General features: G+C 50.3%; 1 protein-coding gene across 4 annotated transcripts in view; it reads right to left on the reverse strand.

The window, feature by feature from the left end:
* The window catches only part of KIF1C (kinesin family member 1C), a 51214-nt gene that overhangs the window by 18285 nt on the left and 10829 nt on the right, over nucleotides 1–22100 (reverse strand). For all 4 annotated transcript variants that reach the window (XM_083580804.1, XM_083580805.1, XM_083580807.1 and 1 more), the window contains 8 exons: nucleotides 12039–12183; nucleotides 6176–6252; nucleotides 5002–5181; nucleotides 3896–3961; nucleotides 3601–3779; nucleotides 1836–1947; nucleotides 807–884; nucleotides 63–128 (listed from right to left, as the gene is read on the reverse strand). In XM_083580804.1, the coding sequence (XP_083436930.1) occupies nucleotides 63–128; nucleotides 807–884; nucleotides 1836–1947; nucleotides 3601–3779; nucleotides 3896–3961; nucleotides 5002–5181; nucleotides 6176–6252; nucleotides 12039–12144 (864 nt within the window). In that variant the 5' untranslated portion in view covers nucleotides 12145–12183. The remainder of the gene's footprint in view (nucleotides 1–62; nucleotides 129–806; nucleotides 885–1835; nucleotides 1948–3600; nucleotides 3780–3895; nucleotides 3962–5001; nucleotides 5182–6175; nucleotides 6253–12038; nucleotides 12184–22100) is intronic.

Genomic DNA, 22100 nt, shown 5'->3' on the forward strand with positions numbered 1-22100 from the left:
AAACGGGTTAAGCCTGGAACCCCAAAGAAGAAGGACATCCCCCCCACAGGAGGGTCACTCACCATCTCTGCCAGCGCGGAGATAACTTTGCCCAGCGTGGTCAGAGATTTGTTGATGTTGGCGCCCTCCTGAAAAAGTGGGTGAAAATAATTTACAGAATCTTAGAACTGTAGATGCAGGAATCACAGCTAACTTGTTGGAATTAACTTGTCTGTCTGTCTGTCTGTCTGTCTGTCTGTCTGTCTGTCTGTCTATCTGTCTGTGTCTTCCTGTCTCTCTCTCTCTCTCTCTCTCTCTCTCTCTCTCTCTCTCTCTCTCTCTCTCACACACACACACACACACACACACACTCCCCTCTGGCAAGCACACATGTGGCCCATTGGCAGGGGAGGCTTACTCTAGCCCAGCGGCTCCCAAACCTTTTAGGAACTTCACTACCCTCTTGGCTCCATATACCCACCCCCAGTGCCCCCTCCCCTGCCCTATAAAAAAAGCATCATTCGGAACAGCAATTTCCCCGACCAACTGAGGAAAATAACAACCCTACGAAAGGCAAAGCAGCAACAGATAATTGCACATATATTCAGAACCCAGTTAATACAACTTAGCTACATTAATTCAGCAAACTTGACCTGGCGATGCCAGCGTTGCAAAGTCTGGTGGTCAAGGGCCTCTTGCTTCTTCGCGTCCCCCCTAGGTAATCCCACAGCCCACCCCAGGGGGGGGGGGCCGCCCACTTTAGCAACCAGTGCTGTAGATTGCAAAGATGGCGGCTTCTCGGCATGCCAGGCGCTTGGAGCCCTCACCTTCAGCCTTGTCCCCTTGGCTCCTGACGAGTCTGCCCGCTCGCTCCCTGCCAGGTCCACCAGGCTGATTTTGCTGACCTGAAAAGAAAGGACCCAGATAGGAAAAAAAGGAAAGGAAGGAAGGAAGGAAGGAAGGAAGGAAGGAAGGAAGGAAGGAAGGAAGGAGAGGCTTTCTTCCCTTGTTCCGTGGTGCTGTATGTACTTTGGATCAGGACCCCCTTTCTCCCTTCCTGTCCCAGATGCTGAATCACAGGAGGTGACAACGGCAGAGAAGCAGGCATATTTTCTTCCCTTATAGATGTGGACTCCCTCGGGAGGTTGTGGACCCTCTCTCATTTGATAATAATAATAATTTATTATTTGTACCCCGCCCATCTGGCTGGGTTTCCCCAGCCACTCTGGGCGGCTTCCAACAAAGATTAAAAATACATTAAAATGTCACACATTAAAAACTTCCCTGAACAGGGCTGCCTTCAGATGTCTTCTAAAAGTCAGGTAGTTGTTTATTTCCTTGACATCTGATGGGAGGACGTTCCACAGGGCGGGTGCCACCACCGAGAAGGCCCTCTGCCTGGTTCCCTGTAACCTCACTTCTTGCAGGGAGGGAACTGCCAGAAGGCCCTCGGCGCTGGACCTCAGGTCTACTGGGCCTTTGAGGCCGTTTGGGGCTTTCAAAGTCAGCACCAACACTTTGAATTGTGCTTGGAAACGTACTGGGAGCCAATGTAGAAGCTGATGGCTGCTTTAGCTGAGATTCCTGCATCACGGGGGGTTGGACTAGAGGACCTTCGGGGTCCCTTCCAACTCTAAGATTCTATGATTCTACACCACACGGCTGCCACAGAGCTGAGAGAAATGGGGTCCTGGCCACGAAGCTGTAGGCAATGCACAGCTGTTACTGTGGCAGCAGAAAGAACAGGAGCAGGCCGCCTGTCTGCTACAGTTGAGTAGCAGGAGTGCAGTTTGCCCATAGCCCTGAAGGCTCTGCCCCCTCCTGCCCCCCGCCCCCCAAGGCTGCAGGCACCTCACCTTCTCTGTGTCGAGGTCTGTGAGTTCGTCGTGGCGGCGCTGCGTGAACACGATGGTGAAAACGGCATGGGAGCGGCTGCTGGTTTCGTTCATGTTGGTGGCTGCGACCGTCCTGGGAACAGGGAAGGATATTCAGGTGAGAGAGAGAGACAGAGAGGACTGAGTATTTTCACCTTGGATGGTGGTTGACTCTCCTTCCTTGGAGGTTTCTAAGCAGAGGTTGGGTGGGATTCTGGAGCTGTGGTTCCTGCATTGCAGCAGGGGGTTGGAGCTGGAGTTGAGTTTTGGATTTGATATCCCGCTTTATCACTCCCCTTCAGGAGTCTCAAAGCGGCTAACAATCTCCTTTCCCTTCCTCCCCCACAACAAACACTCTGTGAGGTGAGTGGGGCTGAGAGACTTCAGAGAAGTGTGACTAGCCCAAGGTCACCCAGCAGCTGCAGGTGGAGGAGCGGGGAAGCGAACCTGGTTCACCAGATTACAAGTCTATCGCTCTTAACCACTACACCACGCTGGCAGATGATGTCGGGCTGTCAGCTGGGATTCCTGCACTGCATGGGGCTGGGCTAGATTGACCCCTGGGGGTCCCTGCCAACTCTACAATTCCATGATTATTCTGTGATTCACATTGGTTGGGCTAGATGACCCTTGGGGATCCTATCCAACTTTACAATTCTGAGTCGATGGCTCCCATCCCTCCTCCTAACCAGCCACAGATCCAGGCTCACCGCCTTCTCTTAGGTATCATGTCAATTGAAATCTTCCTTTTGGTTCCAAAAGAAGCCAGGGATATCTTGGTTCAGGGTCCCTCCGCTAAGCCCCATCTCCTCTCATAGCTAAGAGGCGAAACCCACAACTCCCCACATAAAAGGTCCAGCCGTGGCCAATGCAGCACCAAGGCCACCAACATGGATGGCTTTAAAACAGGTTCGGAGAGGGCTCTTGATGGCCACTAGCCAGGATGGCTTTGCTCAGTCTCCATGGTCTGAGGAAGCGAGCCTTCTGAATTCCAGTTGCTTGAAACCACAGGAGGGGAGAATGGCTCTTGTGTTCGAATCCTGCTTGTGGGTTTCCTGGTTGGTCTCTGTGAGAACAGGGTGCTTGAGTAGATGCCCCCCCCCTTGGCCTGATCCAGGAGGCTCTCCTTATGTTCTGGGGGCCCTGCTCGTAAGGACAGCCTGTTGGATCAGGCTGAAGGGGCCCATCCAGTTCAGCATCCTGCTCCCACAGTGGCCAACCTGATGCCCAATATGGGAAACCAGCAAGCAGAATCTGAGCATGAGAGTCCCTCTCTCTTCCTGCCATTTCCAGCAACTGGACTGCGGAGGCAGAGCAGAACCATCCTGGCCAGTAGCCATCGATAGCCCTCTCCCTCTCGAATCTGTCTCTTTTCAAGCCATCCAAGTGGTTGGCCATCCTTGCCTCCTGTGGCAAGCAGTTCCACAGTTTGTGCTGCATGAAGAAGGACTTCCTTTTTACCCACCCTGAATCTCCCAACCTTCATGGGGTGTCCACCCAGTTCTAGTGTTGGGAGAGAGGCAGAAAAACTTTCCTCTGTCCGGTTTCTCCCAAGCATCATTTTATAAACTTCCATCGTGTTGCTTCTCACTCGCCTTTCCTCCGAACTGAAAGGTCCCAGGTGCTGTAACCTTTCCTCATGGGGCCGTCGCTCCACCACCGCCCCCTCTATCATTCCGATCGCCCTTTCCCAGCTCCCCAATACCCTTTCTGTGGCGAGGCAGCTCCCCGGCCCACAGAGGCATACCTTGCTTTGTTGCCGCAGTCCATAAGGTCGGCAATGTCTTCGTAGGAGGTGACGGCCAGCTTGGAGAGGTCTTCGACGTAAGGGCCCATGATGGGGTGCTCCCGCACGCGGAGGTTCCCGCGGCTCTTGGGGTTGAGGAGGTCGCGCACGCGCTCGCAGTAGATTTCCATGTAGCTCACCTGGGAAAGCAGGCAAGGCGGGAGGGGCAGGCTGTGAAAGGGCGCAGGCGGCCAGCCGGGAAGGGCAGCGGAGATGAGGGGCACAGGGGTCAGGCGGGGAAGTGGGAAGGACTTACCTCCACGGAGTAGGAGAGGTTGGGGCATTTGTTCTCGTTCACTCGGGCAAAGAGGTCTTCGCAGAGCTGGAGGGGGGAAACAGAGGCGGAGGAGGTGAGATGTAGTGATCGGGTGGGATTGCTATGAGGAATTATAGCAAATATGGAGTAAGCCATTTGTGCCAGCAATGAAAGCATTGCGCTGACTGGGTTTAAGCCATTTTGATATGATTTTTGATCAGTCCACGCCTCTGCATCCCTGTCCTATTTCTCTTGCTTGACAAGTCACGTACACAGGCCAGTTGATGTACCCTTCCTTGATTTTGTTAATCTTAAGGGCCAGGAAGAGAGTTCATACGGAGATGGTAAATCCTGCCTCTCCTGTTTATGACTTCCAGAGTTTCCTAAAAGCATTCCTCTTCATTTCCTCTTTTATTTACTCTGAACTGCATATGCATACTCAAGTAGGAAATTAGCTCTTTGTAGTTTTAACTTTAACTTTGCCCCACGTGGTTGTTTTTTTAAATGCTCAGAGGAAATCTGATTAGTTCTTACGAACACTGTGTAAAAAGTTCTTTTGTGAATAAAACGACCTGGGCCGGACGGTGGACAGGAATTATTATTATACCCACCGCTCCCAGAGTCTTGCGGGTCAAGCCTCTGTGTGTATTTTATCAGAGTCCAATCCTTCCTTGCTTTGGGAACACTACAGTGAGACGCCCCAGCCACACCCCAGGGGGAACCACGGTTGGACGGGACCAGGCTTCAATTCAGCCGGGCAGAGGCGGCTGTTTGTTTCAGGGTTCGGGTTAGTATTGTACACCGTGTATTTGCTGAAACTGTAGGGCGTAAACCAGCCTTTTGGTCATTTCACCATTATTGCCTCCTCTCCTCGCTGCCTTGCCACTCATTTCAGGGGAGCAGAGTGCAACTTATTTGGCCGAGTGGTTAGAACACTCAGCTGCCCCTTAGCTGTGATTTCTGCACTGCAGCAGATTAAACCAGATGACCCATTGGGTCCCTTCCAACCCTACAATTCTGTGTTTCTATGCTATAACGGTCCTGGGGCTCCCGCACGCCATTCCGCCTCTCCCTCCAGGCCCTGGCCCCACAGACCCCGGGCCCACCTGAGGGATAATGCCTTGCTGGTCCTTCTCCTGCTTGCCCATCATGGTGTAGGACTTGCCGCCGCCTGTCTGCCCATAGGCAAAGATGCAGACATTGTAGCCCTCGAAAGAGTGCAGGAGCATCTCCTCCCCGATGTCCTTGTAGACCTGCCTCTGGGAAGCAAAGTTGGGGTCCTCCTCCTGGAAGGGAAAAGGAAAAGCCAGCACTGCACCGAGTGCAACACCTTAGAAAAACGGGGGAACGAGGCATCAACACACAAATCCGTCTCAAGAATCGGAACAGAATCTGGCGGCCGCGGCCCTTAAAATCTGTTTCCAGTTTTTTTTGGGGGGGGGGACTCGTTAAAATCTCCACACAGATGGCATCGCACCTCTTTGCAAATGCCAGAAATGTTTTCTTCTGTATCACCTAATCGTTGGAGGGGTTGCAATAAACTTGGTGCACGTTATCATTTATGGTGGCGATGCTGGCTGCAGCGAGGTTTTGGGGATTTGACAAGAACAATAAATATTACTAAGAAAACTATTGTCTGTTGTCCAAAATTAATGCCGCTGAACATTTTGGGTGATACCAATGTAGATATGTTGTCAAAAGAATTGGTCTTATGCAGTACATGAAATACGGAAAACAGCCCCAAATCTTACACTTGGAAGCTGCAAAGGAGAAAATTACGCATAATTTGAGATTTCAACAAGGCCTGCAACCTCCTGACACTTTTTATATGGTTTGGCATTCCTTTATGACATATGCAGTGGAACCATCATTTTCAAGACAACCTTCATTGCAAGTCTGCCATATTGGAACTAAACTTGATGATAGGAGAACGCTGATAGTCTTTCCTTGGACTTGGTTATAACCAAGAAACGCCCCCCCCCAAAGCCTTGCACCAGGTTCAAGGGGCTACAACCACCAATGCCACCTTCCTCCTGGCCCCCAATCCCAAGGGGCTGGCGCCGTCCTCAGCCAGCCTCCCCAAAGTTCTGCACTACAACTCCCATCATACCCCACCCAGTACAGCCTTATGGTGCTGGTGGGAATTGTAGTCCGGAACACCCAGTCGGCACCTGGTTGCGGAAGGCCAGCTTAGGTTTCAACTCCATTCTGCCAATTCGCCATCAGCAATAGTTCCGCACCCGGTCCTCATCCCACCTGCCCACCTCCTAAGAAACTCACCGAGGTGTGAGACCAGTAGGAGTAGTCAAAGGTGAAATTCTTGAGGCCATCTTTTGCCTGTTTGGGGTTGGCGATACCTGCGGGTAAAGAAGGATTTAAGAGTCGGGCGTTTCCCAAAGAGCCAGACTTTAGGGCAGGGGTCAGCAAACTTTTTCAGCAGGGGGCCAGGTCCACTGCTCCTCAGACCTTGTGGGGGACCGGACTGTATTTTTTTTTGGGGGGGGGATGAACAAATTCCTATGCCCCACAAATAACCCAGGGATGTATTTTAAATAAAAGGACACATTCTACTCATGTAAAAACACGCTGATTCCCGACCATCCGCGGGCCAGATTTAGAAGGCGATTGGGCCACATCCGGCCCCCGGGCCTTAGTTTGCCTACCCTTGCTTTAGGGATTTGGTACTGCTGAGGTCGGGTGGCTTAGCTGGGATTCCTGTACTGCAGGGTGGGGTTGGACCAGGAGACAATGGCGTAGGAAGGGGGGGGGTGGTGGGTGCAGGCTGCCCCAGGTGTCATCACTGAGGGGGGGCTTAACAAAATGGAAAAATATGTGTTTTTAAAATAAAATTTAAAAAATGGGCTCACGGCACTTTTTTTTAAAAAAAACCAACAACTCCCACGCCCACCTGCCAATGCCACTGGTAGCTGGGTGAGGCGGGGGGCACTGGGTGCCACACCACAGAGCCTGCAACGTGCCTGAGCCACACGTCTCTCCTGAGAGACTGGGGAGACTGCCTGCAAGCTCCACACTGCTTTTTCCAGCAGCACGGGGCTTGCGTCTGCCCACCGCCTCAGCCGTCCTACAGCTGAGGGGAAGACTCCACACAACGCGCCCTGCCTTGGCTCGCCCCGTCCCCGACTGCAGGACACGCACGCTGAACCAGGCACCTGAGCGGCTAGCTACACCACTGCCAGGAGACCCTTGGGGTCGCTTCCAACTTTACATATTCTCTGGCTTAATTGCCCTTCTTTTCCCCGTGGGCATGGAGGATGCAAGAGGTTAAGTAAGTGGGAAGACGCCGCTAATATTGATGGCTGCAAGCGTAATTTTGCAGGGGGTCAGGCCAGATGCATGCCTTCCATCTCTACAGCTTTTTATCACCTCTGCTGGGTCGCAGAAGACAGCGCTCTTGGCTCAGAGGTTGGATGGATGCCCATAGCAATTCAGTCTGCAACCTACCTGGCAGGGTTGTTTGGGAGATTAGAGGGGGAGAGGGAACCACGGGTGTCGTCTTAAGAGCATATGAGCCTAGCTGCTGGGTCAGGCCTCAAGACCAACATCCTGGAAACTCGCAAGCAGGATCCTAGCGGAAGAGCAACTCTCCCCTCCTGCGTTTTCCAGCAGCTGGTGTCCGGAAGCATCGGTGCCTCCAATTGTGTAGGCAGAGCACGGCCACCCTGGCTGGGAGCCATCAATAGCCCTCTCCTCCTCCATGAATTTCCCCAATCCTCTTTTAAAGACTCTAATCTTGAGTTCCTTGGAGCAAAGGCAGGTTATAAATAATACAAAATAAAAATAATAAAACACTACAAGGGCTCTCCTCTCCCTGGAATTTGGGTTTGGTGGTTGGCCTTTAAGGAGTGGAGGTTTGTCCCTGAGTATAATAACAGAGTAACAGAGTTCACAGGGACCCTCAAAGGCTATCCAGTCCAACCGCCTGCAGTGCAGCAACCACGGGGCCTCTGGAGTCTGCCTGCCTCCTCAGCTGCCCTACAGCTGGGGGGAGGCAGCAGGTGGACCATTTGGGCAGCGCAGAGCCTGCACACGCCCAAACCACCATGTTTCTCCCAGGAGAGATGCGTGGCTCGGGTGCGCTGCAGGCCCCGCAGTGAGTGCCGCCCAGCATTTTGTCACCCCCCTCAGTGGTGACACCCGGGGCGTACCACCCACCCGGCACCCCCTTCCTCCGCCCCTGGGCAGGACAGGGCGAAAAGCACCAGGGAACAAACACAGTCAACGTCTCCCCTCCCCGGCATTCAATGTGCGTTCTAGGAAATCCGCAGACGGACCAGCACTGCGCTCCCCGCCTTGGAAAGCCAGCCCAGTGGCATTACTCAGCCTCAGCTCTTGGAAAAACATTCCCTGCATAACTCGAATAGCTGCGGCTTTGAAGTTGCCCTCTTAGCACCCCACGGGCCGGGGTAATGCATTGGGGGAAAGGGGAATGGCTTCCTCTCTGTGGGAAACCCGGATGCCCCTGCGGGCCACCCCAAGGCCACCAACCCCTCTTCCTCCTCCAGCAGGTACCCCCTGCACAAGGGCCCCTCAGCTGTCCCGGGGCTAAATATAGACGGGGGTCAAGCAGCTGGTGGGGAGGGCTGGCAGGCACAGCGACAAACGCCAAGGCCAGGGAGAGAGATCAGGCTGGGGCACAGGGATCAGGACAAGGTCCTCTTGGGGTCAGCATCTTCTTCCTCCAGTAGAGGAAGACTGGGATTGGCTGCCAGGACCACGTAACACCGGTCCTGAGAGATCTGCATTGGCTTCCAGTACATTTCTGAGCACAATTCAAAGTGTTGGTGCTGACCTTTCAAGCCCTAAACGGCCTCAAAGGCCCAGCAGACCTGAAGGAGCGTCTCCACCCCCATCTTTCGGCCCAGACACTGAGGTCCAGCTCCGAGGGCCTTCTGGCGGTTCCCTCCCTGCAAGAAATGAGGTTGCAGGGAACCAGGCAGAGGGCCTTCTCGGTGGTGGCGCCCGCCCTGTGAAATGCCCTCCCATCAGATGTCAAGAAAATAAGCAGCTATCTTATTTTTAAAAGACATCTGAAGGGAGCCCTGTTAAGGGAAGTTTTTAATATTTAATGCTGTACTGTTTTTAACACCCGATTGGGAGCAGCCCAGGGTGGCTGGGGAAACTCAGCCAGATGGGCGGGGTATGTATGTATGTAGGAATGAATGAATGAATGAATGAATAAATAAATAAATAAATAAATAAATAAATAAATAAATAATAAAAATATAGAGAAAGACACATAGAGTTGGAAGGGACCCCGAGGGTCATCTAGTCCAACCCCCCTGAAATGCAGGAATCTTTTGCCCGACATGCGGCTTGAACCCATGGCTCTGAGATAAAGAGTCTCACGCTCTACCGACTGAGCTGTGTACTTGGAGGGACTCCCCTATGAGGAACGGTTGCAGCGCTAGGGGCTTTGTGGTATAGGGGAAAGGTGAGTAAGAGGCAACATCGGCTACTTTAAAATGAGGCTGCATTTTAAACTGCATTTTAACCTGTATTTTAAATTGGTTTTTTTCCTCCCCTCTCTTTTTCCCCTATTATGTTTTTACTGTGATTTTATTGGTGCTAGCTGCCCTCTGGCCGGGGAGGGCGGGGTATAAATAAAATGTATTATTTATTAACATGATGGAAGTTTGTAAAATTATCCGCAGCTAGGAGTAAGTAGATAGATAAAGTTTTTCTCCCGCTCTCTCTCTCTCTCCCTCTCTCTCTCTCTCTCTCTCTCTCTCATAAAACTGGAACTGGTGGACATGCAGTGAATGTTGGGAGATTCAGGAGGGATAAAAGGAAGTCCTATTGCACACAGCGCAAAGCTGAACAGTGGAACTCCCTCCCACAGGGGGCAGTGATGGCCACCAACCTGGATGGCTTTAAAAGAGAGTTAGACGAACGCATAGAGGACGAGAGGGCTATCCCTGGCTCCTGGCCACAATGGCTAGGCTCTGCCTTCGCAGCTGGAGGCAGCGAGGCTTCCGAATTCCAGTTTCTGGAAACCACAGGAAGGGAGAAAGCGCTCTGGGGCACGGACTGTGCCTGCGGCTTCCCCACTGAGTCATCTGAGAGAACAGGAGGCTGGACTAGGTGGGCCACTGGAACTTGAGAAAGTTCCTTTGCGTGGCCTTTCTCGTGGCTTTTAGTGATTCAAAAAGTGCAAAGCAGCCAGTCCTTTCCGTTTTGTAGGCTTCGAAGGGGCTGTTTGCACAAGGACAGGATGGGAAGAGGGTCTGGCGTGTCCGCAAAGCCCACTCCCCACCCCTCTCTCAGCCACCACCAGGCGACAGGATTAATTCAACTTAAATGAGCCCCAAAAGAGGTTTATCCAGGCTGTTTTTATAAGCCCAGGGCTTGTTGACTTGCTCAGTCAGCCAGAATCACACACAATTCTTCTTCCCATATAACGCTTTTGTAAAAAAACCACCTACAACTTTCTCGTCAACTTCCTTTCACTGGCAAAGGAGAGGACAGTTGTTTATCATCGGAAAGACTCCTTGGAAGGGGTTTTGTAAGATGTTTCAAAGGCTTAATAAAATTAGCAAATGCAAGGTCCACGTCCCCTGACACCGCCTTAACAAAATGACTCCCTCTCATGTGATTTTTATTCTATCCCCCACCCCGTTCCTGATCCGTTGCAAACTTTTTCCAAACTGGGCTTTGTTTTGCGTAAAGTTACAGAGCAGGAAAAGTGGGCTGGTTGGATGCAGCGGGGGGAGAGAGAAGACCAGCCAAACCACCCGCCCTCCATTAAAAAAAGGCCTTTTGAGGCTGGAGGTGTCCCAGAAGAACTCAGGAAGCCTGGTACAGGCAGCTCTTGGCAATTAAAGCTTTGCCCTGATTAACTGATTTAATTAAGCCAGGCCATGTGACAGGCATTACAGGTGACATTCTGGGGAGATTTAATTAAAGTGAGCAGCAACTCAAAACAGCCGCAGGCAGCTTAGAATGATAGAATCATAGAATCATAGAGTTGGAAGAGACCACAAGGGCCATCGAGTCCAACCCCCTGCCAAGCAGGAAACCCCATCAGAGCACTCCTGACATCTGGTTGTCAAGCCTCTGCTTAAAGACCTCCAAAGAAGGAGACTCCACCACACTCCTTGTTCAGAGGGAAGCCCACGGATGGAGGCTCAACGCTCCTGTTCAAATAGGAACCGCAGAGTTGTAAGGGACCCCCAAAGGTCATCTGGCCCAAACCCCAGCAATGCAGGAATCACAGTTAAATTATCCCTAATAGGTCACCTGACCTTGGCAGTACCAAATTTCTATAGGAGGAGGGGTGGGTTTAAAGTGCAAAAAAAACCCCCCACTCCTCACCTCCCCCTTTGTTGCCTCCTGGGCAAGAAAGAGGAGCACCCGCCTTTTTCCTGGGGAGCAAAGGCAGGGAATGAACCCAAGTCCCCAATGGCATTGCCAGGGAGGGCCGTGAGACACGCCCTGGCTCTGAAAGCCCAGAAGGTTGCTGCCAGCCAGTGTTGCCAATACTGAGCTTGGTGGACACATAATCCACAGTCTGGCTCCATGTTAGGGATGTAGGAGGCAGTGGCGTAGCGTGGGTTGTCAGCACCCGGGGCAAGGCAAGTAATTTGCGCCCCCTAGAGTGAGTGAGCCAGGTAGGGGCAGAGAGCTGCGAGTGTGAGCGCGCCCCCCCCAGATGTTGCGCCCGGTGCGGCCGGCCCCCCCTGCACCCCCCACGCTACGCCACTGGTAGGAGACTTCCTTGTTTTTCAACAGCTTCTTCCCATAACGTGGCTGCAACCCCAATGATCTGGGTGCTTTTTGGTGGGATCCAAACTATCGCATTGATTTATTTTTTATTTCACAAAATTATTACACTGCTGGATAGCAGAGACTGAAACAGCAGCAATTAGCAGTAAAAGCAACATTCAAAAAATAAAACAAATCAAAAAACTAAAAAAAGATGAAAACATACATGATCCACATTCAGGGCAGGTTTATCTAAATAAAAATGTTTTCAGTAGGCACCAAAAAGAGTACAGCGAAGGTGCCTGCTTGCTGTCCATTGGCAGGGAGTTCCAAAGTACAGGTGATGCCACACTAAAAAATCGATTAGGCTCAAAGACAGATGGACACACACACACACACACACCCCAACAAGGCGACTTACAGGTTGTTTTCCCCTGCATCTGAATGATACATTTGGCGTCCCGGCTGATTTCGCGGGCGTTGAATGGCCGGACCCGGACGGCCACTTTGACGGAAGCGCCGGCCATTTTGGGTCAAATTTGGCTGCAGCTCACAGGTGGGATTACCTGCAAAAATGGGGAGAGGGGGAGAGAGAGAAAGCAAAACACACTTTATTAATTTTCATCACTTTTCATCCAAAGTTATTTTAGTGGGTGGGTGGGCAGGGAGGGGATAGGCACAGACATCCTGCATCAAGCGCCACAAAGGAAATTTGCACTGACTAGGGATGAATGATCACACGCTGTCCCTTTTGTAGGTAAAGGTAAAGGGACCCCTGACCATTAGGTCCAGTCGTGACCGACTCTGGGGTTACGGTGCTCATCTCGCTTTATTGGCCGAGGGAGCCGGCGTACAGCTTCCGGGTCATGTGGCCAGCAGGACTAAGCCGCTTCTGGCGAACCAGAGCAGCGCACGGAAACACCATTTACCTTCCTGCCGGAGCGGTACCTTTTTATCTACTTGCACTTTGACGTCCTTTTGAACTGCTAGGTGGGCAGGAGCAGGGACCGAGCAACGGGAGCTCACCCCGTCGCGGGAATTCGAACCGCCGACCTTCTGATCGGCAAGCCCTAGGCTCTGTGGTTTTACCCACAGCGCCACCCGCGTCCCTTTTTGTAGGTATTCACTGATAAACTCCCTTCTGTCTTGTTTCCAGATTAAGATGGCCCATCTTCACATAAGTTTAACATCAAGGTTGGTTGGGGGGCGTGGAGGAGTGCGCATTCTACAAGATGTTTAAAGTTGTCCAAATTATAGTCGCCAGTGAATCTCCTTGCATTTATAAAGACACGAGAAGAGAAGAAGAGTGTGCTGGATCAGGCCAAAGGGGGCCCATCTTAGCCTGGCATCCTGTTCTCACAGGGGCCAACCGAGCGCAAGAACATTTTCTCTCCTGCAGCTTCCAGCAACTGGCATTAGAAGCGTCGCTGCCTCCAACTGTGGAGGTCAGAGCAAAGCCATTGTGGCTAGTAGCCTTCAATAGCCTTATTTTCCTCTATGAATATGTCTAATCCTGCTCTGAATCCAGCCAAGCTGGTGGTCATTGCCACCCGCTGCAGGAGGGAGTTCCACAGTTTAACTATACATGCGCACACCTTGCGGCTCTCCAGGAATTACATTTCCAAGGTGCACAGGAAATGTACCAAACGGTTGAAAAGCTCCAGGTGATTATAATTATACTGAGTGCCAGGCACCTTCAAAGAGAGGGAGAAGGACAGCACCGACTCTCCACCCTGCAAGCAAAGCCTTGGAGCTGTTGCCAAGAAAAAAATCACCACCGCCCTTGGCTCCAAGCCAGAGACTCAGGCAGGCAGGCATCTCGGTGAGACAGGTGAGCTCGTTTAATGGGCTTTTAAGGCATAATAGCCTTAGGACGCGGGTGGTGCTGTGGGTTAAACCACTGAGCCTCTTGGGCTTGCCAATCAGAAGGCTGGCGGTTCGAATCCCCGCGACGGGGTGAGCTCCCGTTGCTCGGTCCCAGCTCCTGCTAACCTAGCAGTTCGAAAGCACGTCAACATGCAAGTAGATAAATAGGTACCACTCTGGCGGGAAGGTAAACGGCGTTTCCATGTGCTGCTCTGGTTCGCCAGAAGCGGCTTAGTCATGCTGGCCACATGACCCGGAAGCTGTACGCCGGCTCCCTCGGCCAGTAAAGCGAGATGAGCGCCGCAACCCCAGAGTCGGCCACGACTGGACCTAATGGTCAGGGGTCCCTTTACCTTTACCTAGCCTCCCAAAGTAGTTTACATCCACATGAAACCCAACAACAAAATCAGATTAAAATACCCCAATTCCATGCCAAGCGTAACAAACGAACAAAAAAATAACCTATTCAGCTCTGAAGAACACAGTCTGATGTCCTAGATCAGTCCTCTAGATTAAGCCGAAATTTGAGGTTACCTTTAAGGCCCATTTAAAATTAGGATGAGGCCCTGGAACAGAGATCTGTAATTGGCACGGGGGGGGGGGGGCACGACCACTGAGGAGGTCCCACATGCAGTGTTAGAAGCTCAGATATATAAACTAGGCGCCAAATGGCTCCTTAAGCCAGAGTTACAGTCGCTGAAACAGAATGCCTAGTTGCCATTTGGGGGCCAAACAGCTCCCAAGTTGTATTTGTCAATATGACTTTTTCGTTCTTGAAACTCGTTCTGATTGTGCAGGTAAAATATCGCAGATAGAATTCGACAGAATGTGTTGCTAGAGTGTGAGAACAGGCAAGATCCAAGGATGCCCAGGCAAGCAGCTCCAGGTGATGGAGATGTCAGGTGCCATCTGGGCATCTTCACCTGGTCACAGGTGGCCAATAGCCAGGTGCAAAAAGCACCTGGTGAATTTTGAATGCTGCCCATAAGCCTAATTGTTCTTACATGTGGGTGCTCCAGCAGCCAATCTGACACAAGCCCCCCGTCGCCCCCAAAAGACACCCCTTCCTGTGTCAGATAGAGAGGAGTTCTGGCTTGTGGGTACTCGGAAGCGAGACAATGGCTGCTTCTACACACCTATAAAAAACGCTCTTAAAAACTGTTTTAAAGCTCACAATGGAACATTTCAAAGTTCCAATTTCAGCTCTACAGCACCATTGGTTTCACAGTGTTATAACACATTTATAACTTTTTTTTCATCTACTAATGTAGCTGAGTCCAGTATCACTCTGGATGTGCTCAAAAGCAATCTTTCTGTTGCACTACAAGCTGTCATTAAAACAGGTTCCACGAATGAGCTGCAGAGGATTAAATTAAATGTTTGCCTGCCATCTGAAAACCAAAACATTGAGTCATAGCTGTCCAGCAGCATGGTAATCATAGCTTGGGCCAGGATGCATCATGCGCAATGCATGTGCGCAGGTGTGCTTCTCCAAAACAGTCTCTAGGGCCCACCCCATTCCTGTGATTGTGATCTGTTTTAGCTGCTTTAAATTGTGACATTTGGATTGTTTGACATTTAAGCTCTCCTGCTGGTGAAGGATGGGGGTTAATAAATATGAATGACGATAATGATAATGATTATCATAATAATATGTACACTTTTATATACGTTAACACTCCTCCATCCACAAGGTTTATCTAACTTTTAACATTTTAATTGCCGCAAATTGTTCAAACCTACCCAAATAATTGAGTATCTTCTCAAACCAATCCTCCTCTTTCTTACTGACCCTTTCATTCTGTGTATCTTCACAGTTAGGTATTCTAAAATTATAATATTATTCAGGTCTTTTCCTCCACTGGTTCACCCCTAACTCTTCTGCATTTTTCCAATAACTTGCTATAACCTGTCTGGCTGCAGTTACCATCAATTTTACCCATTTACATTCCTCTTTTGTTTTTAACTTGGTGCTACTCAGACTAATAAGAACCATTAATTTAGATATTCCCACCTTCCTACCCACAATTCCCGATATTTCTATACCAATCTCTTTCCAAAATTCATTAACTAACAGACAATCCCACCACCTATGACTATACGTTCCCATCACTCCACATTTCCTCCAACAATTCTTACTTCCAGATTTTGTAATATGATATAACCTTACAGGTGTACAATACCATTTTTGTACCAACTTCAACCCTTCTTCCTGGATTATCCCAGAGGTGGCAAAAAAAGGGTGGTTGCCGAAAGATTCTTTCCCATTCTTCATCTAAAATCTGTTCTTGAATTTCTAACTTCCAATAATATTCTTTCAAACTTTCCTTTGGTGATTTCCCCTTATCTAATAACACCTTATACAATTTTGAAACTATTTTGACCCTATCTGTCCTAGGTCAGATAGGACTATAGCCTTATACTTAATCCTCTCTTAAAGCCATCCAAGTTAGTGGTCTTCACTGCCTCCTGCAGGTGGGAGTTCCATAGTTTAACTAGGCTCTGCATAGAGAAGGATTTTCTGCTACCTGTCCTGAATCTTTCTCTACTGACTTAATTCTATAAACTATGTCGCCTCTTCTCCCCAAAGCAGTCAGGGACATTTGTGGCGTCTGCAAAAACAGGCTCAACATCACATTTTCAAAAGATCAATTAGTCTAAAAATCAGGAGCAACGTCTTCAAAAGATCAGGTTACTGGAGGGGGAAAGTGGCCTACAGCAAGACATCAGAGCTGCTGATTTTAATCTGCCAATCGCAGCCGGAGCTCTTAAGCAGGGCAAATCCAGGGATGTTTGGGTTGGGACATTCTGCACATTCAACACAAAGGAAGCAGAGAATTAAGTCCTGGGCGCACAAGGCAGCAGCGTTTGAAGGCTCCCAGCTGCCACAACCACCGTCGCAAAAAAAGGAAAAGAACAAAAGCAGGCTTCCAGCCCTTAAAGCTGTGAGGGCACATTTGAACTTGGGCACACTTTGCGAAATTTAAAGGACTGGGAGGCAGGAATGGTGTTTAGCAGGATTCCCAGACGCCAGGCAGTATTCTGCCTAAACCTCTGTCCCTCTGCTGCACCATGACAAATACAGACTATGAGTAAATGTGAAAATTTTCATGGAATCATAGAGTTGTAGAGTAGGAAGGTACTCTTCCACAGTCCAGCAGCTTTTTACTGTCAGAAAGGTCTTCCTATTCCTGACGTTATGCAACATACAGCTGCTAAAAATAACACAGCATCTAGAGTTGTTAAAAAGAGCACAGCACTCCACCAACAGTGAGGGGAGAAAGCACAGCCATCGTGGCTAGTAGCCGCTGGTAGCCCAAGCATCCTGGAGCCGGCTGCGATTTCAGCCTGCAAGGATGCAGGGTCGGCAAAAAGGCTTTACTGCCGCTGCCTCAAGCTCTCAGACAACTTTGTGGCATTCTTAACAGCAGCGGTTTTCACTGTTCGAAAGCCACAAGGCGGGATTGCGCCACTTAAGCAAGCCCACAGAATTTGCATGTTGTAGAAAAGGAGGGTTTGAACAGATTTCAGGATATCTGGGATTGGGAAGCGGGGGAGAGAGAACATGTGCAAGTCTTTAGGCCCCTTCTGCTTCCTCCCCACATCTGTGTTTCCAAGCTGGGATTCCAGGGGGCAATTTTATGTCATATTCCAACTTTAAAATACAGAGGCGGACTTTTCCAAGGGCTTCTAGATGTTAGAAAAAGGCAGAGCTCACCGTTTTCCTTCCTCCACCATCAGGCACTACAGTAAGTACAATGGCCACCCCCCCCCAGCTGACTCTTCTTTCACCCTCCCCACCCCAGCGATGAATCACAGAATCATAGAATTCTAGAGTTGGAAGAGACCTTCAGAATCATCTAGTCTAGCGGTTCTCAACCTGTGGGTCCCCAGATGTTGTTGGACTACAACTCCCATCATCCCTGACCGCTGGCTAGGAATGATGGGAGTTGTAGTCCAACAACATCTGGGGACCCACAGGTTGAGTCAGCACTTACTGCTTCCACAGGTGTGTGCTATAAGCAGAAGAGATGGTTTGGGACTCAGACGGGACCCACCACCACCCCATTTTGATCAATTTGATACAAACAAACAAAAAAACCTGCCCGCGGTCTTCGAAAAGATGAAACAAATAAAATTATCGGTAAGTAAAATCAACAGCGATAATAACGATAAAGACTAAGAACAGATTAAAACTCGCATCAGCTTTCTTAACACCTGAGCAGGCTTGTCTAGCCAAAAATGTTTTTTAGCAGGTGCCCAAAAGAGTACAGTGATGTCAACAGGCAGGGAGTTCCAAAGTGTAGGTGGCCGCAGACTGAAATATCTAGTTCTCATATGTGGAAGGGGTATTATGTGGCACTTGTATATTGTGCCAGTTCTGCCGATGGAAGCAGTGGAGTGAACATCTCCCGAGGCCATTTCACAAACCATTTTTTGGAGCCTCCCCGAGTATAGGATGCTATTCCAGGAAGCCCAAAGCTGGCAGCCGCAGACCCCCAAAGCCAGGGAACCAGGCTCTCGTGTTCAACAGCCAAACCTAGGGAGAAGAGTCCTGTTGGATCAGGAGGAGAACTCAGCTAGTTTGACACCAGCGGACTACAGTGGACAGGAGCTGCTGAACCAGCTGCATTTGGTTAAAGGTACTTCCAGCCCCTGAGGGTACCCAAGTCTCCAGGGACACAGCTAGATCCAGACCCCCCCCCCCCGAAACTGCAAACCTGCTCCTTCAGCGGGAGGGCAAGCCCATCCAGGGTCACCAACTGATTTCTCGGACACGGGAGCTAGTCACCCACAACGCCTCCATCTTGCCAGAATTCAAGATCAGCCTTTTGCAAACCTGGCTCCCTCCAGCTGTTCCAGACTACGATTCCCATCGGCTGCGCTTGGCTGGAGGCTGATGGGAACTGTAGTCCGAAACATCTGGGCGGGGCCCACCAGGCTGGCAAAAGGCTGATCTGGAAAAATACCTGGGAACTAAGCCTGAAGGATTTGTTGTGAATCTGGGCTGGGCCTGGCCTGCTGAGTCACGGCAGATAAAAACATGTACGTTTCCCAACCACCCTGCTCTCTTCTCTCTCTTACATGCATGCACACCTGTTCATAGCTGTCATTTGGGGTTAGAGGTGCACAAGTTTTCCTTTCCCAATAGCAAGCCGCCAACACGCAGGCAGCGGCGAAACTGAAAGCTGGGAAAAGGTACTTTGGACTGCCCCCAGTACCAAGCAGGAGACGACCAGCAGTGTGGCAGAAGCACGTTTTCCTTGCACTCTCGTAACACTAGAACTCGTGAGCATCTCGTGAAGCTGAATCCTGGAAGGATCAGGACAGAGAAAAGAAAGTCTGTGGCACGGAGCAGAGTTTATGTTCTATGTCTTGACCAATGAGTTTTATAGGCCCTCTTCAACACCAGAATAGGCAGCTTACAGTATGACTCTTTCCTGCAAAGGAAAATTGCGTCGCAAGTCGAACGTGGGGTTGAGCTGCAAGTCAAAGCACAAGTCTGCTTATCTTCAGAGAAAGCACAAAATATAGAGTGGGGTGAGGGTAAAGCCCCCTTCCTCCCCAAACTGAGCCCCTTTTAAAAACACAATAACACGTGTGCCTTCTCCGCCCACAATGTGATCCCAAGGACATGAAAGGAAGACAAGGGGGGGGGGGCAGAGATAGAGGAATAAAACTCCTTGCTCACATGATGGCCGATGACAGCTAAAAAGGGATTATTTTTAGCCAAGACAGCTGTTCCCTGGCAACCGAGAGCGGGAAGGGAAGAGAGATGAAACAGGCCAGGCGTGCATTTTGCACAGAGGCTCTGGCAAGAGGCTATCAAGCGCGCAACTCCTCCGCCCCACCCAGCCAGCTTACAGAGCCTGGGCACCTTGGCCCGCCCCCAGAAAGATCATGACCTGAAGAATATCAGAAGAGCCTGCAAAGGGAGACCATCTCATCCAGTATCCTGTTCTCACAGTGGCCAGACAGCTGGCCATTGCAGGGTGCATGCAAGAAGGAATCAAGCGCAAGAGCACCCACCCAGTCTCCAGCAACTGGGATTTGGAATCATAGAATTGTAAAGTTGGCAGGGACCACAAGGGTCATCTAGCTCAACCCCCTGTATGGTTGTGCTTTGCTATGTTCATGCTACTGCTGACGACTGCTCTGAACATTGCTTGTCAGAAGGATGGGACACGGGTTTAACTTACTGGCTAGCAAAAAAAAAAAGTGCTGCTTCCTCCAGCAACCTTGCAGGTGTCAGCCCCCCCCGTCCATTTCCTCCTCTTCCCAAGGTTGATTTAAATACCGTATTTTTAGCTCTATAAGATGCAGCAGACCACAAGACGCACCTAGTTTTTGGAGGAGCAAAACAAGGAAGGAAAAAAAAATTCTCAGAAGCCAGAACAGCAAGAAGGATCGCTATGCAGTGAAAGCAGCAATCCCTCTTGCTGTTCTGGCTTCTGGGATAGGTGCGCAGCCTGCATTCGCTCCATAAGACGCACACACATTTCCCCTTACTTTTTAGGAGGGAAAAAGTGAGTCTTATAGAGCAAAAAATATGGTATATATGCATTTAAAATCCCTATCCCAATCAGAATCCTTTTGCCGTATCATAAAGCGGGAAGGGGAACGCAGGAGTCCCGTTTGCCCTACCAGCTGCACCAAGCTAAGATATCCTGCACTTAGCCAACATTTTCCTTGAAACCTCAGTTATTTTAAGTGTGTTTTTCTCCTCCTGCCCCAAAGCAGCTTGCAAACATTAAAACATGCACACAAAGAATGAAAGCCAAAACGGCACTGCACTCCAAAAGCAGCAATTGCTAAAACGTAATGTCGGGGCGCTGGAACAAAATAGGACATTGGAGGTGAGGGAATAAATAATCACGGTGGGGGAGAGAGACTCTTGAAACAAGGTGGTCTTCAAAAGGCATCTAAAGGTGTCCTCACGGCTTTTCCCTGTGCATCTGCCTGACAGCTATGAGAGAATGATCAGCAGCCAGCTTCCTCTTACATTCCTCAGGGAGAAAGCTCCACCGTCTATGCACCCCTGTCCTGTCTACTCAGGCCTAACCTTAGATGTTGGTGGGACACAGAGCAGAGCATCTTCTGAAGATTTTGGCAAGAGGCAGGCTCATTACCTGCCACGCTGCACATCTGGGTGGCCACTGTGAGAGTAGGATGCTAGACAAGATGCAGCAGGCTCTCTTTACGTTCTCAGGAAACCAGCTTGCCAGCTGTGATCCATGAGGTTGCTGACTGCTGAGCCACCCTGTTTTAGCAACCCAGAGCGTGCTGGCCTGTCTGCAGCCTTTGCTTTTAAACAATGCTCTTTTTTTCAAAGATGGCCGGCTGCTTACGTTGTTGGTTTTTTGCAGTATCAATTTGGCCAAGACGAAAACAAGCTGGAGGGAGAATATATTTCCTTTCTTCACTCTAGACCCTCAATTTGCATTCCTCCAGCCAAAAGGGCGGCCAGCCAAAGTGCTGGCATTCCTGAAGGGTGTATATTTGTGTGTGTAAGAGAGAGCACTAACATAAGTGAATAAGCATACTGGAATCCCAACAAAGAGATCCTTCCTGTTCTGAGAGCTCAGCCCAGCCCAACTAGTTCATCTGGGTCCACAGGCAGTGAGTGAAGGAGAAAGGCATCAATAAAACCCACAGCTCCTGGTGCCAGCCCAGGCACTTGCCACAGGACGAAAGCAACACGGGGCAGGCAGGGGAACGCCCTTCCCCAGACAGAAACCAGACAATCCATGCTTGCCTCTGTTCATGGCAGAAATATGAAGACCAGCACTTGCAGCAGGATGTGGGTGGGGAAGGCAGGGAGGGGAGTGCCCCATAAGAAGAGTCCTGCACTGGATCAGGCCAATGGGGGGGGGACGCATCTAGCCCAGCATCGTGTTCTCACAGGGGCCAACCAGATGCCCCAGTGGGAAACCAGCAAACAGTGTCCCAGCACAAGAGCAAATCTCCCCTCCTGGGGTTTCCAGCAACTGCCATTCAGAAGCATTGTTCTGATGTTCTTGTTGTTGTTTAGTCGTTTAGTTGTGTCCACCTCTTCATGACCCCCTGGACCAGAGCACGCCAGGCCCTCTTGTCTTCCACTGCCTCCCGCAGTTTGGTCAAACTCATGCTGGTAGCTTCGAGAACACTATCCAACCATCTCGTCCTCTGTCGTCCCCTTCTCCTTGCACCCTCCATCTTTCCCAACATCAGGGTCTTTTCCAGGGAGTCTTCTCTTCTCATGAGGTGGCCAAAGTCTTGGAGCCTCAGCTTCAGGATCTGTCCTTCCAGTGAGCACTCAGGGCTTGATCTTCTTGCAGTCCATGGGACTCTCAAGAGTCTCCTCCAGCACCATAATTCAAAAGCATCCATTCTTTGGCGATCAGCCTTCTTTATGGTCCAGCTCTCACTTCCATACATCACTACTGGGAAAACCAGAGCTCTGATGTTCTTAATAGTCGACAAAGATTGGTAAACCTTGCCACAGCTTTTGAGCAACATTCATAGAGTTACAAATAAAACTAAATAGTGCTGGGGTGGGCCCAGATTTCCAGCTGAGCACATCAGAAAGGGAAGCCAACTTCACTCTCCAGATGTGGCTGAACTACAATTCCCATCA

This window comes from Podarcis filfolensis, assembly GCF_964270895.1.
Source record: "Podarcis filfolensis genome assembly, chromosome: 13".
Classification (NCBI taxonomy): Eukaryota; Metazoa; Chordata; class Lepidosauria; order Squamata; family Lacertidae; genus Podarcis; species Podarcis filfolensis.